The following is a 25,251-nucleotide window of genomic DNA, read 5'->3' as shown; positions in this document are numbered from 1 at the left end:
GCATGTATGTTGAAAGGATGAAATATGAGTAGAAATGGGTGTAATTACCTTTTGGATATTCTTGAATAATTTTTTATTCATATTGTTAATAATATCAAGAGGTAATCGGAAATGTATTAGGAAGATAATTGTTCTTATGAATTAATGTAATTAGGGAGTGTTAAAGCATTTGCATGTGACTTGTATTTATAAACTGTTGGGAGGGTATTATTGCATTCATTCTTGCTTGTGATATTCTTTATCCTTTGTTGAATAGCTATTAAAAGAAAGGAATATAAATAAATAGTTGTTAAAAGAAAGGAATATAAATTGTGACGATTCAAAGGGAATGATAATATATGTTAGGGGATCGGGGGACTTGGGAGGGGCGAATAAGTGATTTTATACAGATTCAAAAGGTATTTATAAAATCACTTATTCACCCACCCCCCTCCCCTTCTCTCTCTAGGTGTAGTTCATCATTGAGATTCATCTTTGATTTTTAATTTAGCAAAGAAGTCGTGAAATAGACAAAATGGACTAATGTTGATAAAATAAAATAATATTTTTCTTTCTGCATTCCATGTTCTCCTTCTTCCAACTCTTTTTCTATAAAATATTTTGAGTATTTTTTCCAGCCAATAAAAGAAAGTAGAAAATCAAACATATGTTTCATCTTTTTTTCTATGATTTATAAATGACCTTTCTCTTGATAATTCCTCATTAAATAATTGTATGGGGACACAATAATATTTTAAGTTAAATTTTTACAATAATGTGTAGAAGAAAAGGTTTTAGAAAATTGATTATGAGAGAGTGTTTAAGAGTGATTTTGGAAATTTTAAAAAAATTAGATATTTAATAAAAATTTTAAATCACTTTATTTAATGGAAAAAAAATGAATGATTTTGGAAATTTTATTAAAATTAGGCATTTGATAAAATTTTAAAAATTTCTTTAAAATTTTTTAAGAATCTCTTGAAATGATTCTTAAACTAGTCTTACTGGTAAATGCTTCTTCAAAAATATTGATATTACCAGGAATACTATCAAAATTATTGCTTTTTATTTACATAGATACTAAATAATTCTCTATAAAAATGGTTGTAGTAGCTAAAACCACTCTCAAGTCTGACTCAAAATCAAATTGAAAATATTCAAGTCTTAAAAATGGATAAAACTTAAAAAATAACTTAAGAATCCCATACATGAATGCAAGTACACTATGATGTTGACATGCAATTAAGACATTCCCCCCTCCCACAAGTCATTCCATTTTTTAGTCTTCTTACTTACCCTAAATACCCCTTAGCTTACTTATAAAATTAATGCCATGATGGAGGTAAAGAAGGCCACCATTCTTGTTGCCTCCATCAAAAGAAGGAAAAAGAAAACAAACGAAGAAGGGAGAAAAATTATGTCTTCGCCAAATGAGAGCCGCACTCTCGCAAAGGCTTTCTCTGGTTCTTTCTCCTTCTCCCTTGACTTTATTTTTTCTAAATCACAAACAACTGCATTCGTTTACATTCAAATTGTTTACTCTAGTTGTACTTATTGTGGCATGTTATTTTCTTAATAATTCTAGTGAAAATTTGTGACAATATGGATGATTTCATACGATCTTATGTCACATATGATTTTAAATTGTTTCTTTGTTCTTTCATTATTAATATTGATTAGAAGGTTGAAATAATCTTGATTTATATTTCCAGGAATACTTGGAGTTGACGAGAAATCAATGCTGGAGATCTTAGTAAAATGGCATCCAGAAGACTTAACAACTTTTAGGAATGAAAATTCTTCCATCTTTCTTAAGGATAAATACTTCTTGTTTGAGAGATGGCAAGATTATCATATTGCATTTCTAGTAAAGGAATTTCTGCGTTTTCAGGTATCTATATGTCCAATATAAAATTAGGTATTTATACGAAACATAAAATTTAAAATATTTATATATTATTTTATCATAAAAAAAATTAATTCTCATGAGAAAACAAAAATTACAAGCGAATTACAAAAGACAGAGAGACAAATGATGACTTAAATATTGGTTTTTGCAATAATATGATTAGTTTTTTTAACATTTTTGTGGTCAGGATGTTGTGGTGCAATGGACCATGCATCCTTGGGAAAGAGATGCTCGCATGGCAAGGAAGGCTTTGGATGGACACCCTCAAACATATGGCTTACTCATTGAACTTGCATGCACTAGATCATCAGACGAGCTCTTAGGAGCTAGGAAAGCATACCTGTCCCTCTACGGTGAATCCATCGAGGAAGACGTTGCTTCCCGAGTTGAAGGCATCGAACGCCAGGTTAGTACTACTTTTAGTAACGTTTTTTTTTTCTTTTTTGCATCAGACCATATTTTAAGTATATGAGCATTATTTTTAGTTGTTTTATTTGAAAATAAAAATTGAATTAGATTAGTGAGATATTATGCAATTTTTTATCAAGTAAAGAGCATTTCTATCTTATTAATTTATTGAAGCATTTTGACTAATTATTTCTTAAAAATATGGCATTCGTCTTCCTTTCTAACATAGATTTTCTCCATAAATGATGGTTGGGCCTAAGGATATGCAATTGCAAATGATCTTTTGAACCTACTCTTCTACACTTGGAGTTTCGAACTTTTTTTTTGTCCCCATTAGTTGGACTCTTAGAAAGTTCTATAATTGTGTCTTTTCTCAATAATGGAGTCTTATATGGTGCAGTGTTGGTTAGGATACTATGAGAGCTAATATATATAGTCATGTTAATGAACCAATCAAGAATTACTATGATCATAATTATGTAAGATGATCATGTTTAGAAAGCCACTTGGTCATATTTGAAAGCTAACTTTAAGAGTACATTTGATAATGTTTATAGAAAGCACTTTTAGTATAAAAAGAAAAAAAAAACTGTTTTTGAAGAAAAGTCAACTGTTTGGAAAATTTAGAGAACACTTCAAAAAATTAAAAAATCACCTAAAAACACTTGTAAACAAAACACTTTTACTAAAAGCATTTTAAAAAGAAACACTATTAAATAGGTTCTTAAGGTGCGTTTGGCAACTCAAAGTATTTTTAGTGAAAGTGTTTTTTTTGGAAGTATTTTTACAAGAATCATTTATAAAGTGTTTCTCCAAAAAATATTATAAATGACTTTTCAATACTACAAGTGATTTTTCATATTTTTAGAAATATTTCCTAAATTTTATCAAACATCTAATTTTTTTTCAAAAACACCTTTTAGGCTAAAAATACTTCTTAGAACTATTGTCAAACATTCTTTTAGAGTACGTTTGGTAATGATTTTAGAAAATGTTTTTAGTTTTTCTAACACTTGAATTATATAAATTTTTGAGCATTAAAAATGTTAGAAACACTTCCTAAAATCACTACCAAACGGGTTGTTAGTTTAATTATCTATCAATATCATCAAATATCAACTCAATAGTTGAGATTTCATTTTAGTTTGGTCCAACACTTCAAAAACTCCATCCAAGAATCTGTACCACAATCCCTAAGCCCAACTATAATTAATTGGACTTCAAGCTTTATCATATGTTTGGATCCAATTTGAAGTTCATTTATGAGCCAAAAAGCATAAGATGGCGTTTGTTTTTTTTTAGTTAATTTTAAATAGAAATTAAAACTAAATAGTGTTTAATATTATTAAGTATTAGGTTGTTTGATTTTGAAATATTTTATTTCTATTAAGCATTAAAAAGTAAAGAAAAATAATATGTTACTTTTTCCATTTAGAAAAAGTCAAATATTTTGGTTTTTTCTATTCAACCAAATATTTTAGCTTTTTTTATTTAGCCAAAAATTTGTAATTACTTAAAGTCTAAAAGTAAATTACTTTCAGCAAAAAACTAAAAAGACAAACACCCCTGTAAGTCTTGTTCTTGACCGAACCTAGCCTATTGTATGTAGCAATTTGAAACTTGAAAACCCATTTTGCCCACCAACCAAACATAGTTCTTTCCCTCCCACATCTTTGATTTTGGAGAGCTTTAATCAAACACATTCTCTCTAATGATAATTAAAAACTCATAACCACATAAAGAAAGCATGCAAAAAATATTATTATCAACATGAAATAATGTAATAAAAAATTGCTTCTTGTATCAACAGCTTTTGGTAGCACTTGTAAGTACGTACAGATATGAAGGATCACGAATTAATGATGTGGCAGTTAGATCAGAGGCTATAAAACTTGGTATAACCATTAATAGACATGGTGATAAGAAGAAGCTATTCAAAGATGAAGAGATTGTAAGGATTCTAGCAACAAGAAGCAAGCCTCATCTCAAGGCCGTCTTCAAATGTTACAAGGAGACTTTTAACAAGAACATTGAAGAGGTATAACATAATCATGATATTATATTTGTTAATTCTTAGGGCCTATTTGAAACATTAGAATATGAAATAGGAATAGGAAATCTATTTTTCAATCATTATTATATTTGAATTATATCAAAAATGGAAATGAGAAGTAAAAAAAAAAAAAAGTGTTTCCATACATTTATATAAAAAAAACCACAAAATGGGAACTCAAGTTTATAACATACACATTTCAAGTAATTATCTAAAAATAATTAGCATTTCATACATTTTTTGGTCAAATTACATCTTTGATAATTCAAATACTACATTTTAATGATATAGATATTACATTTGACCATTCTAGGTACTACTTTTGACTGGATGAGTGCATAAAACTTGAATTATTTTTACAAAGTTCCTATTTTGTAATTATTTTTACGCAAGTATATGAAAACACACCTTTTCCTTATTTTTACATGAGTGAATGCGTGAAAACACAATTTTTCTTAAATATATATATATATATATATATATATATTATTATAAAAAAAATGATTTTTTTTTTACATCATACATGCCATCCAACATTCCTATCATATTTTAATTCCTGCATATCAAAGGCACTTTTTATTCTTTACTTAAACATTAATAAATGAATAAAGTCAAAAAGAAAAAAAAATGAAGGTTAAGTAGTATTTAACTTAAAAGTTAGTATTTGTTATTCTTCTTTGTTATTTTATGTTCTTTTTTTCTCTTTCTTTGTTCCTTTTTCCTCTTTCTTGCATTTCCTTCTCTTCCCTTTTCCTCTACTATTATCACTTTTTCACTTCAAAACGGTTTTAAAAGAATTATGTAATATTTGAAACACTAGAATAGAATATGGGAATGGGAATAAAAAGAACCTATTCCATTTCCTATTTATTTCTAAGTCCAAATTACTTATTAAATATAGGAATGAAATTAAAATTTCAATCTTGTGGATACAAAATTCATTTTTTTTTTTTTTTTGGATTTTAATTTTTCTCTTTTACGTGATGTTATGATTTATCTTTATTTTCATTTTATTTTCATATACCAATACATTTTAAGAAGTAATTAAATTAAAATATATACTTTGCTAATAGTTTAGCATGTAAAATTATGAACATACAAATTATAAGGAAAAACATATTGTTTTGAATCATGGAACATTATTTGTGTCATCCACTCATGTGCCTTTTTTTTTACTCTATTTTTATTCTTATTCATTATATTGTTTATAAACTCCAATCTTTTTTATAAATTCTTTAAATAAAAAAAATAAAATAAAAATAAAACAATTCTTATTCCTGTGTTACTTTGAACAATTCTTTTCATTTTAATATTTATTAGAACTCATTTTTCCTCGAATTAGCTTTCAAAATTATTCATTTTAATATAATTCATCATTGTTTAGGATCTTGACGAGCCAAGTTTGAAGGACATAATTTATTGCTTGTATGCTCCTCCGATGTATTTCAGTAAGGTGAGACAAATTCACTATAACACATTACAAAAATGATCTTTTTATTTTGTTTGTTAAAGCATTTCTTGGACCAATTTTTTTTTTTTTTAATCTTAGATTTTAGATTCGGCAATGAAAGCTAATGCAAATGAGAATGAAAAAGAAGCCCTAAGTCGAGTTATTGTAACCCGAGCCAATGTTGATATGAAGGACATTGCTGAGGAATATGATAGGCAATATAAAACTCCTCTAACCCAGAAGATTGAAGATGTAGCTCTTGGAAATTATAAAGATTTCTTGGTCACGTTGGTCCAAAGATCTCTGCCTAAAGGAAGTGATTAAAAATGCCTCTCTTGATGAACTTGTTCTTTTTCTTTGAATCAGACTCTACTAATGCTTTATTTTCCTATGTTTGCTAGAGCAATGTGTAAAATAAAAGTGTGGTGTTCTTATGAAGTGAAACTTTAATAAATCATTAATTCTAGTATGATTGAGTTCCAAAGCATGTCTTTTAATTGATTAAGGATAGTGTGTGATAATATCATTATATTATGAAGCATAATTATATAATAATATTCTACTTGGGTTAAGGATAGTGTGTGACAGTATCATTTAATTTCAAAAAACCTATCTTCATAGCATAATGGCTTTTAGGGCATTAGGTTAATTGGCTGACTTCTTCTGGGAACCAAATCATAAACTTTTAACCCTACTTTAAGTTTAGGTTGTACATTAATCAATCTAATTGAGTGATATCTCAAATCAACTCAAGCTCTAAAGCTTATGTCAATCCAACTAATCTAGCCTTAATTGCTTCAATCCATACATTAACAAGCATGTGAAAAAAAAAAAACTTATTTATACCATCTTTGTAATGCTTGAAGTGTCTTGACTGCCACATCATCAAGAGAGACATTGTTCCTCTTGCAGAATAGCTCTTTGATAACCTTTTAGTCCTTCTCAAGTCTCATAGCAATCACACAAAGCAAGTATATCTTAATCAAATTTTCTCTTTTTGTTGTGAAATACCTAAATAACATAATTCAATCAGGTTCTTGAAATCATTAGTTTCTACTAGTACTAGCCATGGAAATTTCACATTTGCAAAGTATTTTTTAGGGTTTTTGATGCAACAAAAGGTTTCATGCAATGCAAGCATCAAGTGCCTATAGATTGGAAGTTCCTCAAGTTTCCCTGAAAATAGATAAAGACTCAAATATGAATTGCATGCATTGTTTATCTCATTAACAATGTGTAGAAAGGACTAGTTGGAATGTTGCATACAAGTAATACTTTTGCAAATCTAATTAAAGATCTATTAATGCTTCCTTGAAGTTGCTTCAATGCAAAAACCCTACTAGAAATTCACACTCAACTTCCAAAAAAATTGTGATTCAGTTAAAGAAGATGAAGTGATTACTATCATCTGTACCTTAGTGATGGAAGGCTCATGTTCATCTTTGTATAGGTTAAGAGTTATGATAAGTGATGTGTTGCTTCTTGTACTCATCAATATCTGAATTATTTCTTCATGATAGCATAAACTATCCATGGAGAGCATTGTGAGGAATATAAAGGCTTTGTTAGGAATTGTGGTTTCCATTCGTTAGAATAAAAAAACACTTAAAAATGTGTTTGGCAAATGGTGACTTAAAAAACATGGTTGTTTTATGTCTTCTCAAAACTATGTTTTCAGAGAAAATATTTAAATATAAAAAAAAACACTTAAAAGACATATGGAGAGCACATTGTTCTCACTTGTTCTTTAGCAGTGCTTCTTCTCTACTTGAGACTTGTCTCTACAAGCACAACTGCATTGGCATTGACAAGTGACAACATCCAGCTACACATTGTCCACAGCCAGTTGGAAATTGTTTGATGATTTTGTAAAGACTCAAAAACAATAAGGGAAACTTTATGATAAAGTAATACAAGTATTTATGTTTTTATGAGAGTTTAGCTAGATTAGCAATTCTAGACAAATTTCCTAAGTGTTTCCTAACTCAGTTTTTCCAAATCCTTCCTCAGACTACTAGCCTAATGAAGATCAAAATATTGAATTTACTAAGGGACCAAGGTATATAGTTGAGGTTGTAGATGGATGAGATGGAATCAACCAAAGTTTTTCAAAGTGTTTCTTCTAGAACTATTTGTTTCTAAAAAGAGTTGAGGAAGCCAGGATAACTTTTTTTGTGTAAGTGTTTAAATGCCATGTTCCAAGATAGATCCAGGTTTTGGTCAAATCGATTAAGGTTTTTGTTTTTGTTTTTTTTTTCTTAACCACTGGATCAAGGGCTTCTTTCCATTTAAAACCTAAAATTGCTTTCTATTCTGGGGAAGAAATACCTATAGCCATTCTCATTCTCTCGTGAGCTCTCTTTATCCTTATCTAATTAAGGGTGTCTGGTTGTCAAGAAAATTCCCTTTTTCATCTTGATTTCCAAACTATATTCCAATAGATTTCGTTAAAAAAATGGGTTGATTCTTCTATTCCATTCATCTTTCAATTTCTTATCTATTTAGGTTTAGGGTGAAAACTCATTTTCTTCTTGATTGAACTTCAAGAAGAGGTCAAGATCAATCTTGATGAGGACTCCAAGTATATTCTGGAAGATAAAGGCATGCAGCTGAAGTGAGAAGGTATTAGTTATGTAGTCTATGAAGGATTAGCAAGCTTAAGTTAAGTAAAACCTTGTACACAATGGTTGTTTGTCATAGAGGAATTTTTTTATCATTGGTAGTTTCATAGCTTTGATCTCTAAGGAGATTTTTCATGGAAAATTTGGTGTCATTATTGTTAGCCCAAGGGTTCTCCCAATCGGATTTTGATGATAGCAAACCATGGTTAAGTGACTAATTGGTTTGAATGATAAAGAATCTCAGGTATAAATTCATAAATTCATCAAAGAACCAAAGAGATACAAGATTGAGACTATTGGAAGACTTTTGATCATAGAAAACGAATGTAAGATGAATGCATGGGTGCATTTAGGTTTTTCATACCTTTCAATGCATCTTTGAAAACTCAGTTTATTATTTAAAATTTTGATTTCATTAAAACTTGATTTTTATCAAATGTACCTTAGGTAAAACATTTCAAAATTGACATATTATTTTACCTAAAGACCTTGCCTAAGTGTTAGAAAAGAAAGGAATTGAAAAGGATAGGTTTTCGGGGCCAAAAGGTTGAATCGATCGAGGCTCTAGCCAACCGGCTCAACCGGTTGCCTTTGTTCAGTTGAGGTCCAGTCGAGGAGTGCAAAAAACACTTTCTCTCATCCAATAGCTTCCTCTTCCGAGTTGAGGTTCACCCCTTCCCGGTCAACCTCCGGTCGAGGCAACAGTAATCTGCCAAAGCATTAAATGCTCCAACGGCTAGTGAACCCGGCTCGCCCGTTTGAGGCTGTCTTTTTGTTGTTTTTAGCTCCAGAACTTAGAAACCTATAAATTGAGAGTTCCACTTCATTTAGGAGACAGAGAACACCTACAATCAATTGTCTACCTACCTGTTCTTAGCTTAACAACTCTTTTTTCTTTCTTAGTGCATTAAAATCATCACTTGCATATCTTTTAGTGCACCCTTGTAAGTCATCCTAACTTTGTTTTGTATTTGAGCTATCTTTGAACTAGGTTGAGGGTTTCTTTCTTGTAAAACTTGAGTGTTAAAGACTTCAAGAGGTTTGAATCTTGAAGAGATTGTGTAAGAGCCCATTGGAGCCAGAACCCAAGTGTAAAGGATTGAAAGCTTGGTTGAAGCTTCAAGCTAGTGGAACTCTCACTCGGTTAGGAGATTGAGGAGAGTGGATGTAGGCAAGAAAGTGTCGAACCACTATAAAATTCGAGTTTAAATTCTCTAACTCTATCTCTTTATTTCTTGTTTATATTGTGCTTGAATTTGTTGTATTGAAAAAGTTTTTGAAAAACCCAATTCACCCCCCTTTTGGGTGTTTTTCTCTTTTAAGCATAGCTTTTATTTTCTCAATTATCTCTTTTGCTCTCATTCTACTCTTTGATTTATTTTTGGTGTTAGATATTATTTGTTACTTGAGCATGTATGTTGAAATGATAAAATATGAACTAAAATTGGTGTGATTACCTTTTGGATATTCTTCGATAATTTTTTTGTTCATATTGTTAATGATATCAAGAGGTAATTCGAAATGTATTAGGGAAATAGTTATTCTAATGAATTAATGTAATTGGGGAGTGTTGAAACATTTGCATGCGACTTGCATCTATAAATTATTAGGAGAGTATTGTAGTATTCTTTTTATCCTTTGTTGAATGGTTGCGGGAAAAAAAAGAATATAAATTGTGAGGATTCAAAGGGAAAGGGGACCTTTTGCATTTGCATAAAATCACCTATTCACCCAAACCTCCTCACCCCCCCACTCCCCACTCCCCAACCCCAATCCTGTCTCTCTGCCCCTAAGTGTAGTTCTTTGTTGGGATAGTTTTTAGTTTGGCAAAGAAGTTGTGGAATAGGAGAAATGGGCAAATAGATATTGAAAAAATTTAACTAGCGCTAACGAAATAAGACAATATTTTTCTTTGAGCGTTCTATGTTCTCCTTCTTCTAACTCATTTTCTATAAAATATTATAAGTATTTCTTCCATCCAATAAAAGAAATGGGAAAAGTAAACACGTTTCATCTTTTTTTCTTTGATTTATTAGTATCACTAATGACCTTTCTCTTGATAATTCATCATTAAATAATTGTATGTGGACATAATAATATTTTAAGTTAAATTTTTACAATATTGTATAGAAGAAAAGGTTTTAGAAAAATAAATATGAAAGGGTGTTACCCTGTTTTAAAATATCATAAGTGATTTGTATGATTATTTGAAGATTTAAGAGTAATATAAGTAGACTTTTGTTAAAATAAATAAATAAATAAATCTTATCCCCACTCTTTACCATGTTGAGAAAAAAAGTTTGCAACCAAGGATGACAATAAAATGAGTTTGGGATAGGTTACTTCTGTCTTGACTCTAGGTCAATTATTTACGCTTATTCTTATAACCATCCAAAAAAAAAAAATTAATTGGGTAAGGGAATTTCTCATACCCTCCCCTCCCTATGTGATATTTTTTAATTTTTCAATTCCTTATTTTCTAAAAAAATTAAATATATTAATGATAAATATTATTTACAAATAAATAAATATTATAAAATTTTATTTTTTAAAAATTAATTTTTTATTTATAGGTATAAAAAACAAAAAAAAAATTAAATTAAATAATTCTTATTCAATTATATTCATAATTAGGGTAGGATGGGCTAAGACAATAGTTGAACTTGCCCCAAACCTTACCTAAGGTTTTTTAAAAATTTTCAAAACCTACTCGTGACCCATTTATGCTCCTCAGTCCTCCCATACCTATCCTATTATGTTCTCGATGAGGTGGGTACTGTGACATCCCACATCAAATAGGGGAAAAGTTTTTGGCACTGTATAAATATGGACTTCTCCTAATCTTGTAAAAGCATTTTGAAGCCGTAAGGGCCCCTTTGGGTCCAAAGCAAATAATATCTACACAGTTGGGTGCAGATCATTATAGAATGGTATTAGAACCAATCTCCGACCCCAATGTAAGGGTTTGTTTGGCCCCGTAAGGGGTGTTTGGCTATTTGGCCCCGCAATCTTGTAGGATGCAACGAGAACGTTATGTCTACATGCATGGGGGGTGTTTGTGACATCTCACATCGAATAGAGGAAAAGTTTCTGATGCTATATAAGTATGAACTCCCCTTAACCTGTAGACGCGTTTTAAAGCCATGAGGGCCCTTTTGGGTCTAGAGTAAACAATATTTACACGGTTGGGTGTGGGTCATTACAGGTACTCAAAGAAAAACCTACCCATTGTCATCCCTCTAAACAACCCATATATTTATATATTCTTTCCATCTTTCTAGTAAAAGCTTATAATTATGTAAAAATTAATTACTTTTTTATCCATGCACATATTAATCCAATCACTTCTTGCAATTTAATTATTTTATTTATATAATAATTAAATATGATTCGATGACTAATCAATATATATTTGAACTCGAATCTTAAAACATAACCCAACTTTTTTCCTATGTATTAAATTAATTTCAAATAAAGAGCAATATAAAATTCCTCTTGAGTATCCAAAAATGAAAAGAAAATACAAATATGAAAATAAGCAATAACCAACCCATTTTTACATTACAAGAAGTTAATAAAAATGATCCATCTCAATTTATTTATAAACACATGAAATTAAAAAGATGAACGTTAATAAATTAAAGTTGTCAACTACTCAAACAAAAAGAAAGAAAAGGAAGGATGTCTCTCAAATAAGCCATACGTGGCTGAAGGAAAAAAAAAATCAATTAGAGTGAGAATGTGGATTATGCCAAACCTCTCTATTAAGTATCAGGATTCCATGGGCGAATGGATAAGGCGTTAGTCTACGGAACCAGAGATTCTGGGTTTGATCTAGTGGAGTCGTGTTCTTCCCTGTTCATGTTTCCCCTCCCCCTTTTCTTATTTGGAATCTTAAGAATTTTCATGCATGGGATTATTGTTGGGCACAACCCTTCTTATTTTTTTTAATTTAACGGCTCATTTTAATATTAAAGTACTATTGAGAAATTATTTGAAATTTTAAAACTATCCTTCATATAAACTTCAAAGAATGCTTTGAAATTTAAAATATAAAAAAAAAAAAACTGAAAAAATAAATAAATGCTATAAATGGAAACATTTGGATTATGACTAATATTTTCACTATTATAAATACAATATTGATTTTGAACCATTATTAATGAAATTATTATGATTATCTATAAAATATTAATTCATTAAAAAATAAAATACTAATTATTACACATTAATTATTGTTTAATAATAATAGATGAAACAACTTATTGCAAATAAAAATACAATAAACATTTATCATTTTTATTTCTATTAATTTAACAATTTTTACAAAATGAATGCAAATAACAAATTAAACTGTTATGAGCAATTATTAAATGGAGTCTGGGTCATAATTTATGTAAGGGAAGAAAGAATTTGGATATATTATACTCTTCATATGCAAGTTGGGGGATTATTTTTCTGTTGAACACTTGGCATGAAAACTTATCTTTGGATCCCTTAATTCTTTTTGTTTCAATCACATAATGTTACATCATTTTTCTTGGATTAATAAGATATGTTTGTTCTCTTGGATATACTACTGGTTTCTACTTTCAAAAATTTCTAAAGAGCAATGAATTTCTTTTTATGTACTTTTTAAAAAAGAAAAATCCTGAGATATAATACAAAATCTAAGACTTGTTGGAAAAGTCAAATGGTTCTAGTCTCCAGTAGTTGTCCTAGACTTTAGGAAAGTTATTTTTTTGTTATACTACTTTGTTGCTGTACGTGGCCTACTTTGGCCTAGTCTTTAGTAGTAAGTTTGAGTCTGTTGCAGTTTGTTATCAAGTCTCAGGTTTGTTAGTAGTGGAGCACTTTCTTAGGACTTAGTGGGTAGTGTATGCATGATCCTATTTTCATGCTGCAACAGTTCCTATTTTCTTGGTCTTATCCTTCTGTGTATGAGCCTATTTAAAGGCTGTTTGGTTTATCAATAAAGGGTGTGAAGTTTAGTAAATAGTCTCTGCTTTCCAGTTATTATTGTTGTCTTTCTCTTTTCAATTTGTAACAAGACTATTAGGGGTGTGATGGTTGGTTGGGTAATGGTTGCTATGCTGATAGGTGACGAGCTTCCCTCATGACTCTCAGTTGTATATGATTTCAAGTAATGATTGTTTCCATATTGATTTAGGGAATAACCCTTTTCACGCTGTAATTATGACATGTAGTCTTATCTTATTTAATGCTAGCTAGACATGCTACTTTAAATTTGCTAATGGGAGGAGGTTGTGCCTAACCAGCCTTTGACACCAACTAACCCTCCTAAGCGCTATGGTTAGAGGAAGGACCTATGACCCTCTTAGTAGGTCATGCACATAGGTGGGTTTGTCCCATGTCCAAGTCTTTCCATGTCATAGGGGCACCACTTGTTAAGACAATCCAGTCCTAAAAAATTACCAGCTGTCCATATCATAAGGGCACCACTTGAATATTTGAAGATCATAGTTTGTCCATATCTCATTTGCTTTCCTAGAAGGTAGCCACCAAACACTCGAGCTTAAACATCTGGAGACAAAAGACTCTAAAAACTAGAGTTTCTACCGAAGGAAATGACGTAAAATTGGTTATATAGGAGTTTTTAGTGCATTAGGTTGTTTTGGTTCAAGTTAGTAGTTTTATTCCATTAATCCTAATTGAGGACATTTTGTATTTTTTTGTGACTTTCACTCCATTACACACACAAGAAGTATAGAAAGGTTCATAAAAGCTATTGACTTTAAAGAAACGACATAACAGACTTTAGGGTATTTAAGTTGAGTGTTTTTAAGATAACTGTTTTAGAAATTCTTGATCGAGCGCAAAAACGCTCCTTGAGATCACTCACCATTGTGCCATTTGGGTTAAGCATTTGGGCCATTTGGGTTTGGGTTTTCCAAAAATTAAGTCCTAGACATGAGATTTGGCCGTATAGGTTCTAAGTCTTAGAGTAACTTCCACTAAGTAAATTTGTGTACCATTTTTCGAAGTAGTGGATTATAGCTTTACGATCTCTAACCACATACTTTTTACATACACGAAGTGTCTGAGAAACTTCATCCCTGTGTGTGGTTGAAGTTTTGGATAGGTTTTTTTAACTTATTAAAAGAATTATAAAAAACAAAACTTGGTAAACTTTGGGCTATAATAAAACTTATTTTCTATGTCTAACTGAAACCAGTAATTAGGATGCGAGGGAAATGGATTCATGCCCCCAAATCTGAATAGGCCAGAAAAGGAGTAAAATAATGAATATCAAACTAACACTCTTATTTACCAGAATAAATTATGAGTTAATTACTTCCAAAAAGAGCTAGTTTGCAATGTATAGTCAACTATAATAGGCTAAGATTGTGCGGTGAGAATCAAATTCTTGCTCCAATTAAGGTCATCAAGAAGTCCTTGTAGCCCCCTGATGTTTTGCGTACCACTGCATCATCAAGACTTACCTTGTTCATATTGAAATACTCTTCTTTGATCTTCATCATGTCAATTTCCACTCGAGCCAAAATGGCTCTTGCTAATGAATGAACATCTGTCCGATGACCACTGAGGGAAGCTCTTATAACCTGGTGATGGTTCAAACAAGGGAAAAAGAAATTTCATGAGAAGCTTAAAGTTTAATAATATCTCTGACAAATACGAAGAAAATCTTTTGATGGAAGCAGTTTAAGAAAAATGACTTTCATTCAGAAGATGAAGTTCTGTACCAACCAGAACCTTTTTATAAGTTTCAAAATCATGTTCCTATTTAATAACTTTAAGCAAGTTTACTGCCAATCTTCCTTAAGATTACTCCAAAAAGCATCCTATCACTCTGTTTGGATGGTGAGAATTTTTTTTAACCATCATGACACACAATTTGAGACCATAAGAAACACTAAGCATAATACCAAGTCAGGGTAAGCTTAAAAAATTTTATTTTCTTTATTTATATATTTCCATCACCTCGGCAAAGTGTTTCTCCGGGGCATCAATGCATAAAATTACCACCCGCAATAGAGATCCCAAATCATCACTCCCTGAGCTCATAATAGCCTGTCAAGAAGGTATATATGTGTCAACTTTCAGTAAAAGAAAATGGCTAGAACAGATCTGTTAACTAACCATATATAAAAACTGAACCTGGTAGATAGGAACTTGGTAGTTTTGTTTATAATGCTTAAAAGTTGCTCTGAGCTGGAAGAAATTCCTGGTGCTGAGTATCCACATAACTTCATCACAATCCAATTGCTTCTTTTCAATGGCTTCATGTAGCTTAGTAGCCTCAGATTTTGCAACATTCAAGTCCACCAATTCTCTATCATACCTGTAGGAACTCACCAAGCCCAGCAGAAGCTTTGCATGAACAACATTACATGTCATTCATAGAAATGACAATGGTGTGCATAAAGCATAAGTTTAAACCCTAAAACTGAAACATATTTTCTTAATTCTTAATAGGACAAAATAAAGAAATGACAATGATATCACAAATCCATATATATTTTGACTTGTATATCTAAGAGAGTATACCACCTTTTGGAGAGACGATGAAACTTTGGATGTGATGGCTTCTTCAAGGGAACAGTCAAATAAAGAGCAGTAGGCCTGCCTGACTGCCATTAGATGGTTAGGAGATGATGCGCATGCTATCTCGACAATGACTTGGAGTTGAGTGATGCCCGCCTTCCCCCTTTTCAAGGTCTTCTCTACCAACTTGGCATCCCTTTCAGGCGGTTCTTCCATCCAATAGGACATTGCTTTCTATTATGAAACATTTAATACCTATTATGGTCCCATATGCATGGGGTTTCACATGGGGAAGACTAGCTTCTGCGAATTAAATATTTTAGGCTCATAATCATCATTAGATGATGCCAATGTAGATATGCATGAAGGGGACAATCTTTTACCAGAAACACTCTCCTATACTCAACTAGGGATTGAACCCTAATCTGCCTTTAAAGAAAAAAAATGAAGGCATGGACAGATGGAAAATGGTATGGGATTTAAGGTCAGGCTGTATAGAACACCATTCCTTCCTTCAATTTTTGACAGGAATAAAGGACTGCCACTTTGAGAGAGAGAGAGAGAGAGAGAGAGAGAACTCAATTTCTGCGAAGCTAACTAGCCCAATATATATCAACTGTCATCAACAAATTAGCATGTGCTTCACAATATGATACATAAAACATCAAAATCTTCAGCTTAAACAGCCTTGTTTAGTATACTTGCAGAACATTTTTTTTTTTGTCTAAAAATTAGGAATATTTAGAAGATATATATATTTAGCTGTAAATATCTCTTTATTATCTAGTTGTTAGGAAAATATCCGTATCCTTATTTCTAGGAGTTAGTTTCAATTGTACCAAAAATAGTGGGACTAATGAGCTTATAAAGGCCCGATTGTAGTCTTATTATTATGTATGAATGAAATTTATATTTCATTAAACAACTTGTAGTGTTTTAGCTTGCATTTCTCTTATTGTAAATTTTCATGGTATGAGAGCTTTTGAAGCTAACAATTAGTTGAGGAAAACGATCGATGACAGGAGCAAGCAATGATGATGACTCTTAGCCAACCTCTAAAATTATTCCCACTGCCTTTCTGACAATCTGACCTTGCAAATCATGACACATAAATTGAACAGAAATTTTTTTCTTTAATGGTTGTGATCCGTTCAAATAGTAATTTGTGGTAAAGGAAAGAATGGCTACCTAGATGGTACCATGTCCCAGCCAAAGAGTGACGATCCCTCATTCTCCAATTGGGATGCGCAAAACTCAATGGTTATAGTTTAGTTAATACACTCAATTGTGTTTAAAAATAATGACTCCTTTCAATTCGAAGCTTGCCAATTAGCAAAGTACAAGCATGTTTCCTATCTTTCTCATTTATATCATGCTTCAAAACCTTTTGCATTGATTCATAGCAATATTTGGGGTCCCCTCGTGCTGAGAGTCTTACTAACAAACGTTGGTTTATTACATTTACTGATGACTATACTCATATTGTGTTGGGTTTATCTTTTGAAAGATAAATCTAAAAAAGAAAAAAAAAGTCCTTAAAAACTTCCATAGTTTGGTAAAAACTCAATACAACAAAGACATCAAGGTTTTTCATACTGATAATAGTACAAAATACTTTAATTCTATACTGAATGAGTTTCTTATCAAACATGACATAATTCATCAAAGTTCTTACATCAACACTTCACAACAAAATGGGATTTTAGAAAGAAAAAATTGTCATTTTTTAGAAGTTGTTAGGTTGTTATTGTTTCAATGTGATGTTCCAAAATATATTTAGGGGGATGTCATTCTTATTGCATGTTATTTAATAAATTACATGGTGAGTTGTGTTTTAAATTACAAAACTCCATTAAACTATCTTCAAGAGTCCTATCCAAAGTCTTGCATGTTCTCAAGTCTTGATCTCAAAATTTTTGGGTGTTTAGCGTTTGTCCACAATCATGATCCATCCCGTTCAAAATTGGATCCTAAGAATACAAGTGTATTTACTTGGATATTCAACCACTTAAAAAGGATATAGGTATTATTCTTGTGAGAAATGAAAATATTTCATATCTCTAGATGTAACATTTTTTTTAAGACACTCACTTTTTTTTTAGAAAAAATTCAGGGGGAGAATTCAAGTGGAAAGTTTTTGAACGAAAAGAATTTTTTGGAAGGAAATTTGGAGAGAACTAGATCATGTACACCTCACCTAATTTCAAACTTTGTGGCATATGAACACTTATCTTCCTTAGTTTAGGCACTTTGCACTAATCTTTTAGATGAAGATATTCGAAAGAATGTGGAAAAGGCATTGAAGAATCCAACATGGAAACAGGCTATCATGGAGGAATTGGAAGCTCTAGAAAAAATAGAACATGGGACATAGTTTAAAAGCCTAAAGAGAAAATAACAGTGGAATCTAAATGGGTATTCACCATCAAACACGAAGTTGATAGATTAATTGAACAATACAAAGCAAGGCTTGTAGTGAAGGGGTATACTTAGACCTAGGGGATTGATTATTAGAAAATATTTGCTTCTGTTGTCAAATTAAACACTGTTAGAGTTCTTTTCTCACTTACAACAAATCTAGATTGGACTCTCCAACAGATGAATGTGAAAAACACATTCCTTAATGGCAATTTTGAGGAAGAAGTTTATATAAACCTACCACTCATATTTGACAAGGAAAGCAAAGATGGAAAAGTTTGCAAACTAAGAAAGTCACTCTATGGGTTGAAACAATCTCCTCATGCATGGTTCAATCATTTTTCAAAGTCTCTACATTATCAAGGATACACTCAAGCTAACTCAGACCATATGTTATTTTATAAGCATAGCAATGAGATTATATGGATGATATCATCTTAACTAGTAATGACAAGGGAGAAAGTGAACGATTAAAGGAAAAACTAGCTTTGGAGTTCAAGGTGAAGGATCTAGGAAGCTTACATTATTTTCTCGAAATGGAAGTTGCAAGGAGCCGTGAGGGAATCTCAATATCTCAAAGGAAGTATGTTTTAGATCTCTGAAAGGAAACAAGCATGATTGGTTGCAAACCGGCTAATACACCAATGGATCCAAATACCAAGTTGAGTACCAAATTAGCTTAAGGACCCATGAATAAAGGAAGATACCATAGATTGGTGGGAAAACTCATTTATTTATCTCATACTAGGTCGGATATTGCCTTTGCAATAAGTTATGTTAGCCAGTTCTTGCATCCAACATTAGGTGAGCATATGGAAGTAGTTCACAAAATCTTGAGATATATAAAAGGAACTTTTGGAAGAAGCTTATTCTTTAGGAAGACAATGGGAAGAAGCATTGAAGTCTATACTAATGCAAACTAGGTAGGTTTAATGGATGATTGGAGGTCTACTTTAGGTTATTACTCATTGACATAGGGAAACCTTGTAACATGGAGAAGTAAGAAGCAAATTGTGGTTGCTAGGAGTAGTACCAAAGTAGAACTAAGAGAAATCACACATGCAATATGTAAAATTTTGTGGCTAAAAATGATACTCGAAGAGTTAAAAGTTATGGTCAAGAAGCCAATGGAAGTTTACTGTGACAATAAAGTAACCATAAATATTTCACATAGTCTAGTTCATCAAGATAGTACTAAGCTTGTTGAAGTTGATCATCACTTCTTCAAGAAAAGATTGATGAAGGAGTTGTTTGCATAGCTTATATTCCTACAACTAAGTAGGTTGCTGATGTGTTGACAAAAGGCTTAACTAGGCCACTATTTGAAAAATTGATAGATAAGTTGGGGATGTACAATTTTCTACAATCCATCTTAAGGAGGAGTGTAGGAATATTTAGAAAATTTATATATTCAGTTGTAAATATCTCTTTATTATCTAGTTGTTAGGAAAATATTTGTATCCTTAATTCTAATAGTGAGATTCAATAGTATCCAAAAGCCAATAAAGGCCAGATCGTACTCTTATTATTATGAATGAATGAAGTACATATTTCATGAAAGAACTTGGCAGTGTTTTGATTGTATTTCTCCTATTATTAGTTTTCATTAATCAATGTATCCTTAATTCTATTTTTTATATATGAGAATGATCATCATGTATCTGGAGTCTACCTTGATGTGTCCCCGTTTAATTGATTACCGATACTTGATATTGTTTTTCATGCCATGGAGCCATCTAATTTCACCTACCTTAATTCCTAACAGCTAGCGATGGTTGAAGGTTAAAAATATTTTGTTCATAAAATTAAAACAGAGAAGTATATGAAACCAAAGTACCCCAAGTACACCAGAGAGTGCAGATTGTAGACAATGAATGATGGATTCTTTAAAAAGCTGTTGATAAGTCTCTTTGATCTTCTTCCTTTGAACTGCATTTCTGTGTCCCAATATCCATATTATCACTTCCTGATCCACTCCCCACCCTACGTACAAATAAGCATACAAATAAAAAATAATCATAATAATAAAGTAGTTTGCTATATATATATATATATATATCATTCTTAACTATATACCTTCTAAAACTGTTCACAAAAATGAAAAAACCTAAGAAGATGCGAGAAATGAAAGAAAGAAGAAAAAGAAGAGGGATAGAAACCTTGTAAAGCTACTCTAAGTCTCTCACTGTCTTGGGTTGGAGAAGGGGCTACAGCAGGCAGTGTAAGTGTGGCCATTTTTCATATTTTTCTTTACCAAAATGAGAACCACTCTTTATAGAGAAAAGCTTGTGTTATTCATTTACTTATTTGTTCACCTTTTTGAGAAAGATCTATTATGTCAACCTCTTCTTTCTCTTTCTTTCTCTCCCTTCTTTATTCTTTTTCTTTTTCTCTTTCTCTTTCTTTCTTGTCTTTTCCTTTTCACTTCTGATGGGAAACCAACAAGTAATCTTCACCGCAATGTAAACAACTCATCAAACAAAATCCTTAAAAGAGGATTCCCCATATGAGATTCATATCTTACGAATACTTTTTATTTTACAAGAGCATTATATGATGTGTAAGATATGCCATTGCTGACATCATGGAAACAATTTGAAGGTTTGCAAATCCAAAACGAAAGGATGGAAGAAAAATGTATAAAAAATATAAAAATTACAAAGATGATGATAATTTGAGAAAAATATTATTTAAAATTAATGCTTGTTCAACGAGCAAATAAATGGAGAAAAAATGTATTCCATCTATTTTTTGGTCATTTTTTTTGCTAGGTCAAATAAATTAATTTGCCCATTAACATACAAATGCCCAAAATTTCTAATGTCAAAAGTTACAATTTATAAATTTTTCTATTCATCAAAAAATAAAATAATGACTTTACAAAGAAAGTAATGTCAAAAGTTGGCATTCATCAAACAAGTTGAATGAGCCTTCACAAAGAAAGAAGGGCCCATTTGAGAGACTTTTGAGGGTCGGTGTATCAAAGCAATTTCTTACTTTATTAATTTCATTTCATGTTTGATAAATTGACTATGTGATTGATGTGGTGATAATTATAAAATATATAAAATCTAGAAGGAATTAGTCTTACATTTGACGTGCAGGTTAAGTAAGAATCATTCAAATCCGATCAGATAAAGCTTGGTTGGAAAATCTCTACTGCGATATGAGGTTGATCAGACTTGAATTGACTTCCAAACGGACCAACTTTCACCTTATAGCTTTATTGTATATGTTTTCACTTAATATAACATAGTATACACCTATGACAGAGCATGATAAAAGTATACTGCTTCCCTTTAAAAGATAGAAAAATATTGTTTGGGGGACTGAAACAAAAAAAAAGAAAAAAAAGAATGCATAGCTTTGAAATAGTTGCAACTTAAGTTTCCAAATCAAATTGGTTTTGAAGATGCATGAGAAGTGAATTTATTATACAGATTATGATGTGGAAAGGAAAAATTGTTTATAGTTTCAATTATATTAGTTTTATAAAATTATAAAAGGAAAAAAAAATTATTTTCTTTTCTTTTCGATTTTTGAAAGAAAAAAAAATCCAAGCTAGGGAGACTAATATTTTGCACAATTCTAGAGAGTAATTGTATGTAAAATAGAGTAGCAAAAACAAATGTAATGTCTGAATCAAGAGCAATTGTATGCAAATATAATTAAGTTCGGAGATAAGTTATTCAAATGATGGCTCTTAGAACAAGTTGTGGGGTATGATGTCGAATGCAAAAAAAGATTTGGCCTAATGTTGCCAAATACTATATTATTTTCAAATAAAGTGGTCAAAACTTGATTCGACAAGTGGTATCACAATTAAAGGTCATGTGAGCATCATAGGAATTATTGGGGTGCAATAATACCACTCTTTGCATAGTGTGATAGCGTCAAAGAAGTCTTTCAAGCAACCTAGGGATTTTAGGTAGGTTGATGTTCCATAATAAAATGAATATATATATATATATATGAAAGAATTATTGAAATTTTAATTCTTATTCTAAGCTGTTTGTTTCAAGGATATTTTTACATGATTTAAGTCTTCCAAGTAAATAGATCCAAGATAGATTAACATTTTCAAAGAAGGTGATGGGATTTATGCGAGTGCAATAATGTATGGGAAGATTGTTTCCACCTTTCCTTAGGCTTAGAAAATCTTTAAGGGTCCCAAAGAATGTTATGTAAATCAAAACGGGTATCATAAATCTAGGTGCATGAAGCTGTTATTTAATTTACACACTTTCAAATTTATAATTTTTAAAAATAAAGTAAAATAAAATTCATTGTCGTTTGAAAGGTATTATTTCACATGCACTTTATTCCTTTTTCTTTTCATCATTACTAAAGCTATATGTAGGAGGTATAGAGTTACTTAGTTCCCAAGAAAATGAGTTAATAATGGAATAAATATAGACATTAGGATAAATGCTCTTTCTTCTAACCCAAGAAAAGAAAGCTTAGGTCTTCTAACTTTGAAAAAGTGAATATGAACGCAAGGATCATGGAACCCTCATTAGGATTAATTAGGTCTTTCTACAATTGCTCCATAGTGCTTTAATGATAATTTTTTTTTAAATAGTTTAGTTATGAATACTTGACCAATGTTTAGCCTATAATTCCACTTGGAAGCAATATGTCCTAGGAAATATAATTGGACAATCATTTTCAAAGAAAATACTAAGAACTAAGGGGAGAAGAAAAAAATAAGAAAGGATTATAGTCATAACTGAATTATAAAAACTCTAAAATAAATTTTAAAAATAAATAAGTAATTTAATTAAAGTAATACAACACCTAAAGATAATTTTCATTATTTGAAAGAAAAAAACAATTTTCATGTGCTAAGACTTTATCTATATGGTACCAAAATCAAATCAACAATTTTTCATTAAGATGGTCTTGTATTGGAGAATAAATTCAATACGAACTATATTCCACAACCTAAAATAAATTTCTAGCAACTTCATGAAAATATCAACAAATTGAATTGATTAGTTGAAGGAAAATAAAACATGGGAATTAAACTACGTTAAATCTTTTTGTATACAAAATGAAAATAAAAATTTTATGATTTTGGATTAATGTCATTGAAGCAAGATTAGACAGACCAAGGTGCCTTTGCTTGGAATACCTTTGATTCAAATTAAGGAGTCTTGTGATATCACCGGGTGAGAAGATCCCTTGGTTTGGATGAAATTTTATTTTAGTATTTGGCTAAAATTAATTTTCAATTTCTAAAAAATCAATATTGTTACATTCTGTACAACATACATTTCTTAAAATTTGGTGTAATCTTTGGTTTTTGTGAACTTAATATCTATGTCGAGGCAAGTGTGGGCAGTCCCACTTGAAGTTAATTAAGAATCAAAACCATAGTATTGACCATGAAATTTTTTTTATAAAGGTTAAAGCCACTTGTTATAATACAAGGTGATGACATTGATTTTTTAAAAATATTTTAAAAGAAATTAAGGACTTTGGTTCACCAAAATTCAATAAAATTTGTTGTCACATTCCATTGCATGCACATACCAATAATCAAGATATCGAACATAACATTAAAAGATGAAATCACAAAGCTGCTTCATATAACTACATTATATTTTTGGCCGTGATTCATTTAACTATAAATAAAATCTTTCTATCATATAAATAGATATAGGGTTCAAGATCATAAAATGAAAATGAATTTCACTTATTGAAAGATTAAGAATATAGACCTCTAGATGTTATATTTTGGTGGTTGAAAGATTTCTTTTATCAAAAACAAAAACATTTAATTATTAATTAGATAAAGAACCATGAAAATGTCTTCCCCATTGTAATAATGTTGTAACACTTATTAAAAGCAAGAAATATATTACAACCATCAATTCCTCCTAGAAGTAGAATATTCTCAAAAAAGAGATCAAATATTTTGTTTACTACTCTATCAATGATTACGTCACTTGATTAACTAAGTAAAGAATCCGATAAAATAAGCATCACATCTCTAAGGTAATATCAAATACTTAGGAAGACCTCTCATATAACTTTCATAGAACTCTTCTTTCTTCTTTATTAAAGATATTACTATCCTCGAATCTTCCTCTACTAGAAGGTTAGAGAGGTCCTCAACTTTTACTATTGTTTAGCCTTCCAATAAAGCTAAAGTCTCTTACTCAATGGCTAGTTCTTCTCCAACATATTTCAAGAGGGTTAGTACTAGTGTTCCAACATGATTCATGGTATGCACATAGGAGTTCACTCAAATATCACACAAGTTGTCAACCAAGAGGATGAAGAAAAATAGAATAAATTCCACAATGACTTAAAAGTGCTTAGTCTATCATAAAAACTTTTCTAATTATATTTCTTTTTAGTCCATAATAAGATAGTACTAGCAATGCACCAAATAACTTTATACATCTAGGAAAGCTTCCAAAGAATTGATCAAAAGTAGTCAGCATCTCCACAACACTTCTAATTGGAACTCAATCAATCCCTATAAGTTTCAACATTCAATGGCATAATGTCAATACCGCATTGAGCAATGCAGACATAGATGATCCATTAATTCCCTTCTCTTCTTATACGTAACGCATCACTCTGAGTTGGGGTTCTTGTAAAGTCTCCTCTTCTATTGCAATTCTTTTGTATTAACCTTCTATTTACCACCTGCCATGTGAAGGGCTTGACTTTTGAATGAGTTTTAGATTTTTAGACAATTTGTAAGGGCAAAGAGATCATTCAAGTTGATGAGACCAAAAGAGCTTTAATTAAAAAAGAATGAATTGAAGTGGAGGATATCAAGGATCGAACCCTCTCATAAGGAAAAGTGAATGACAAATATGGATTGACTAAAATCAACATCAAAAGAGTAAATTAATTATTCTATTTCATG

The 25,251-nt window shown here is 30.9% G+C and overlaps 2 protein-coding genes across 2 annotated transcripts; one reads left to right on the top strand and one right to left on the bottom strand.

Annotated features, from left to right (window-relative positions):
- The first annotated feature begins 1,284 nt into the window (after positions 1-1,284).
- Positions 1,285-6,191, top strand: LOC117928004 (annexin D4-like). Its single transcript, XM_034847746.1, has 6 exons — positions 1,285-1,442; positions 1,692-1,870; positions 2,076-2,294; positions 4,107-4,334; positions 5,734-5,802; positions 5,899-6,191. Exons 1-6 carry the CDS (start codon positions 1,313-1,315, stop codon positions 6,121-6,123), a joined length of 1,050 nt encoding a protein of 349 aa, XP_034703637.1. The 5' UTR covers positions 1,285-1,312; the 3' UTR covers positions 6,124-6,191.
- An 8,546-nt stretch (positions 6,192-14,737) lies between these two features.
- LOC117928005 (annexin D3-like) lies at positions 14,738-20,600 on the bottom strand. The gene is made up of 6 exons (XM_034847747.1): positions 20,525-20,600; positions 20,203-20,348; positions 15,954-16,181; positions 15,561-15,773; positions 15,384-15,473; positions 14,738-15,004 (listed from the first exon to the last, which is right to left on the bottom strand). Exons 1-6 carry the CDS (start codon positions 20,598-20,600, stop codon positions 14,801-14,803), a joined length of 957 nt encoding a protein of 318 aa, XP_034703638.1. The 3' UTR covers positions 14,738-14,800.
- Between the last annotated feature and the right edge of the window lie 4,651 nt (positions 20,601-25,251).

The sequence above is a fragment of the Vitis riparia genome, chromosome 13, assembly GCF_004353265.1.
Source record: "Vitis riparia cultivar Riparia Gloire de Montpellier isolate 1030 chromosome 13, EGFV_Vit.rip_1.0, whole genome shotgun sequence".
Taxonomy (NCBI): Eukaryota; Viridiplantae; Streptophyta; class Magnoliopsida; order Vitales; family Vitaceae; genus Vitis; species Vitis riparia.
The sequence above is the reverse complement of the archived record's forward strand: the minus strand, read 5'-3'. Positions and strand labels throughout refer to the sequence as shown.

Coding starts and splice junctions, on each gene's coding strand:
- LOC117928005 (XM_034847747.1), bottom strand. CDS start 20,600: ATGGCCACACTTACACTGCCTGCTGTAGCCCCTTCTCCAACCCAAGAC. Junction 20,349..20,524: donor ACTTAGAGTAGCTTTACAAG/GTTTCTATCCCT, acceptor ATTTGTACGTAG/GGTGGGGAGTGGATCAGGAA. Junction 15,474..15,560: donor ACCAAGTTCCTATCTACCAG/GTTCAGTTTTTA, acceptor CCTTCTTGACAG/GCTATTATGAGCTCAGGGAG.
- LOC117928004 (XM_034847746.1), top strand. CDS start 1,313: ATGATGGAGGTAAAGAAGGCCACCATTCTTGTTGCCTCCATCAAAAGA. Junction 1,443..1,691: donor TCTCGCAAAGGCTTTCTCTG/GTTCTTTCTCCT, acceptor TTATATTTCCAG/GAATACTTGGAGTTGACGAG. Junction 5,803..5,898: donor CTCCGATGTATTTCAGTAAG/GTGAGACAAATT, acceptor TTTTAATCTTAG/ATTTTAGATTCGGCAATGAA.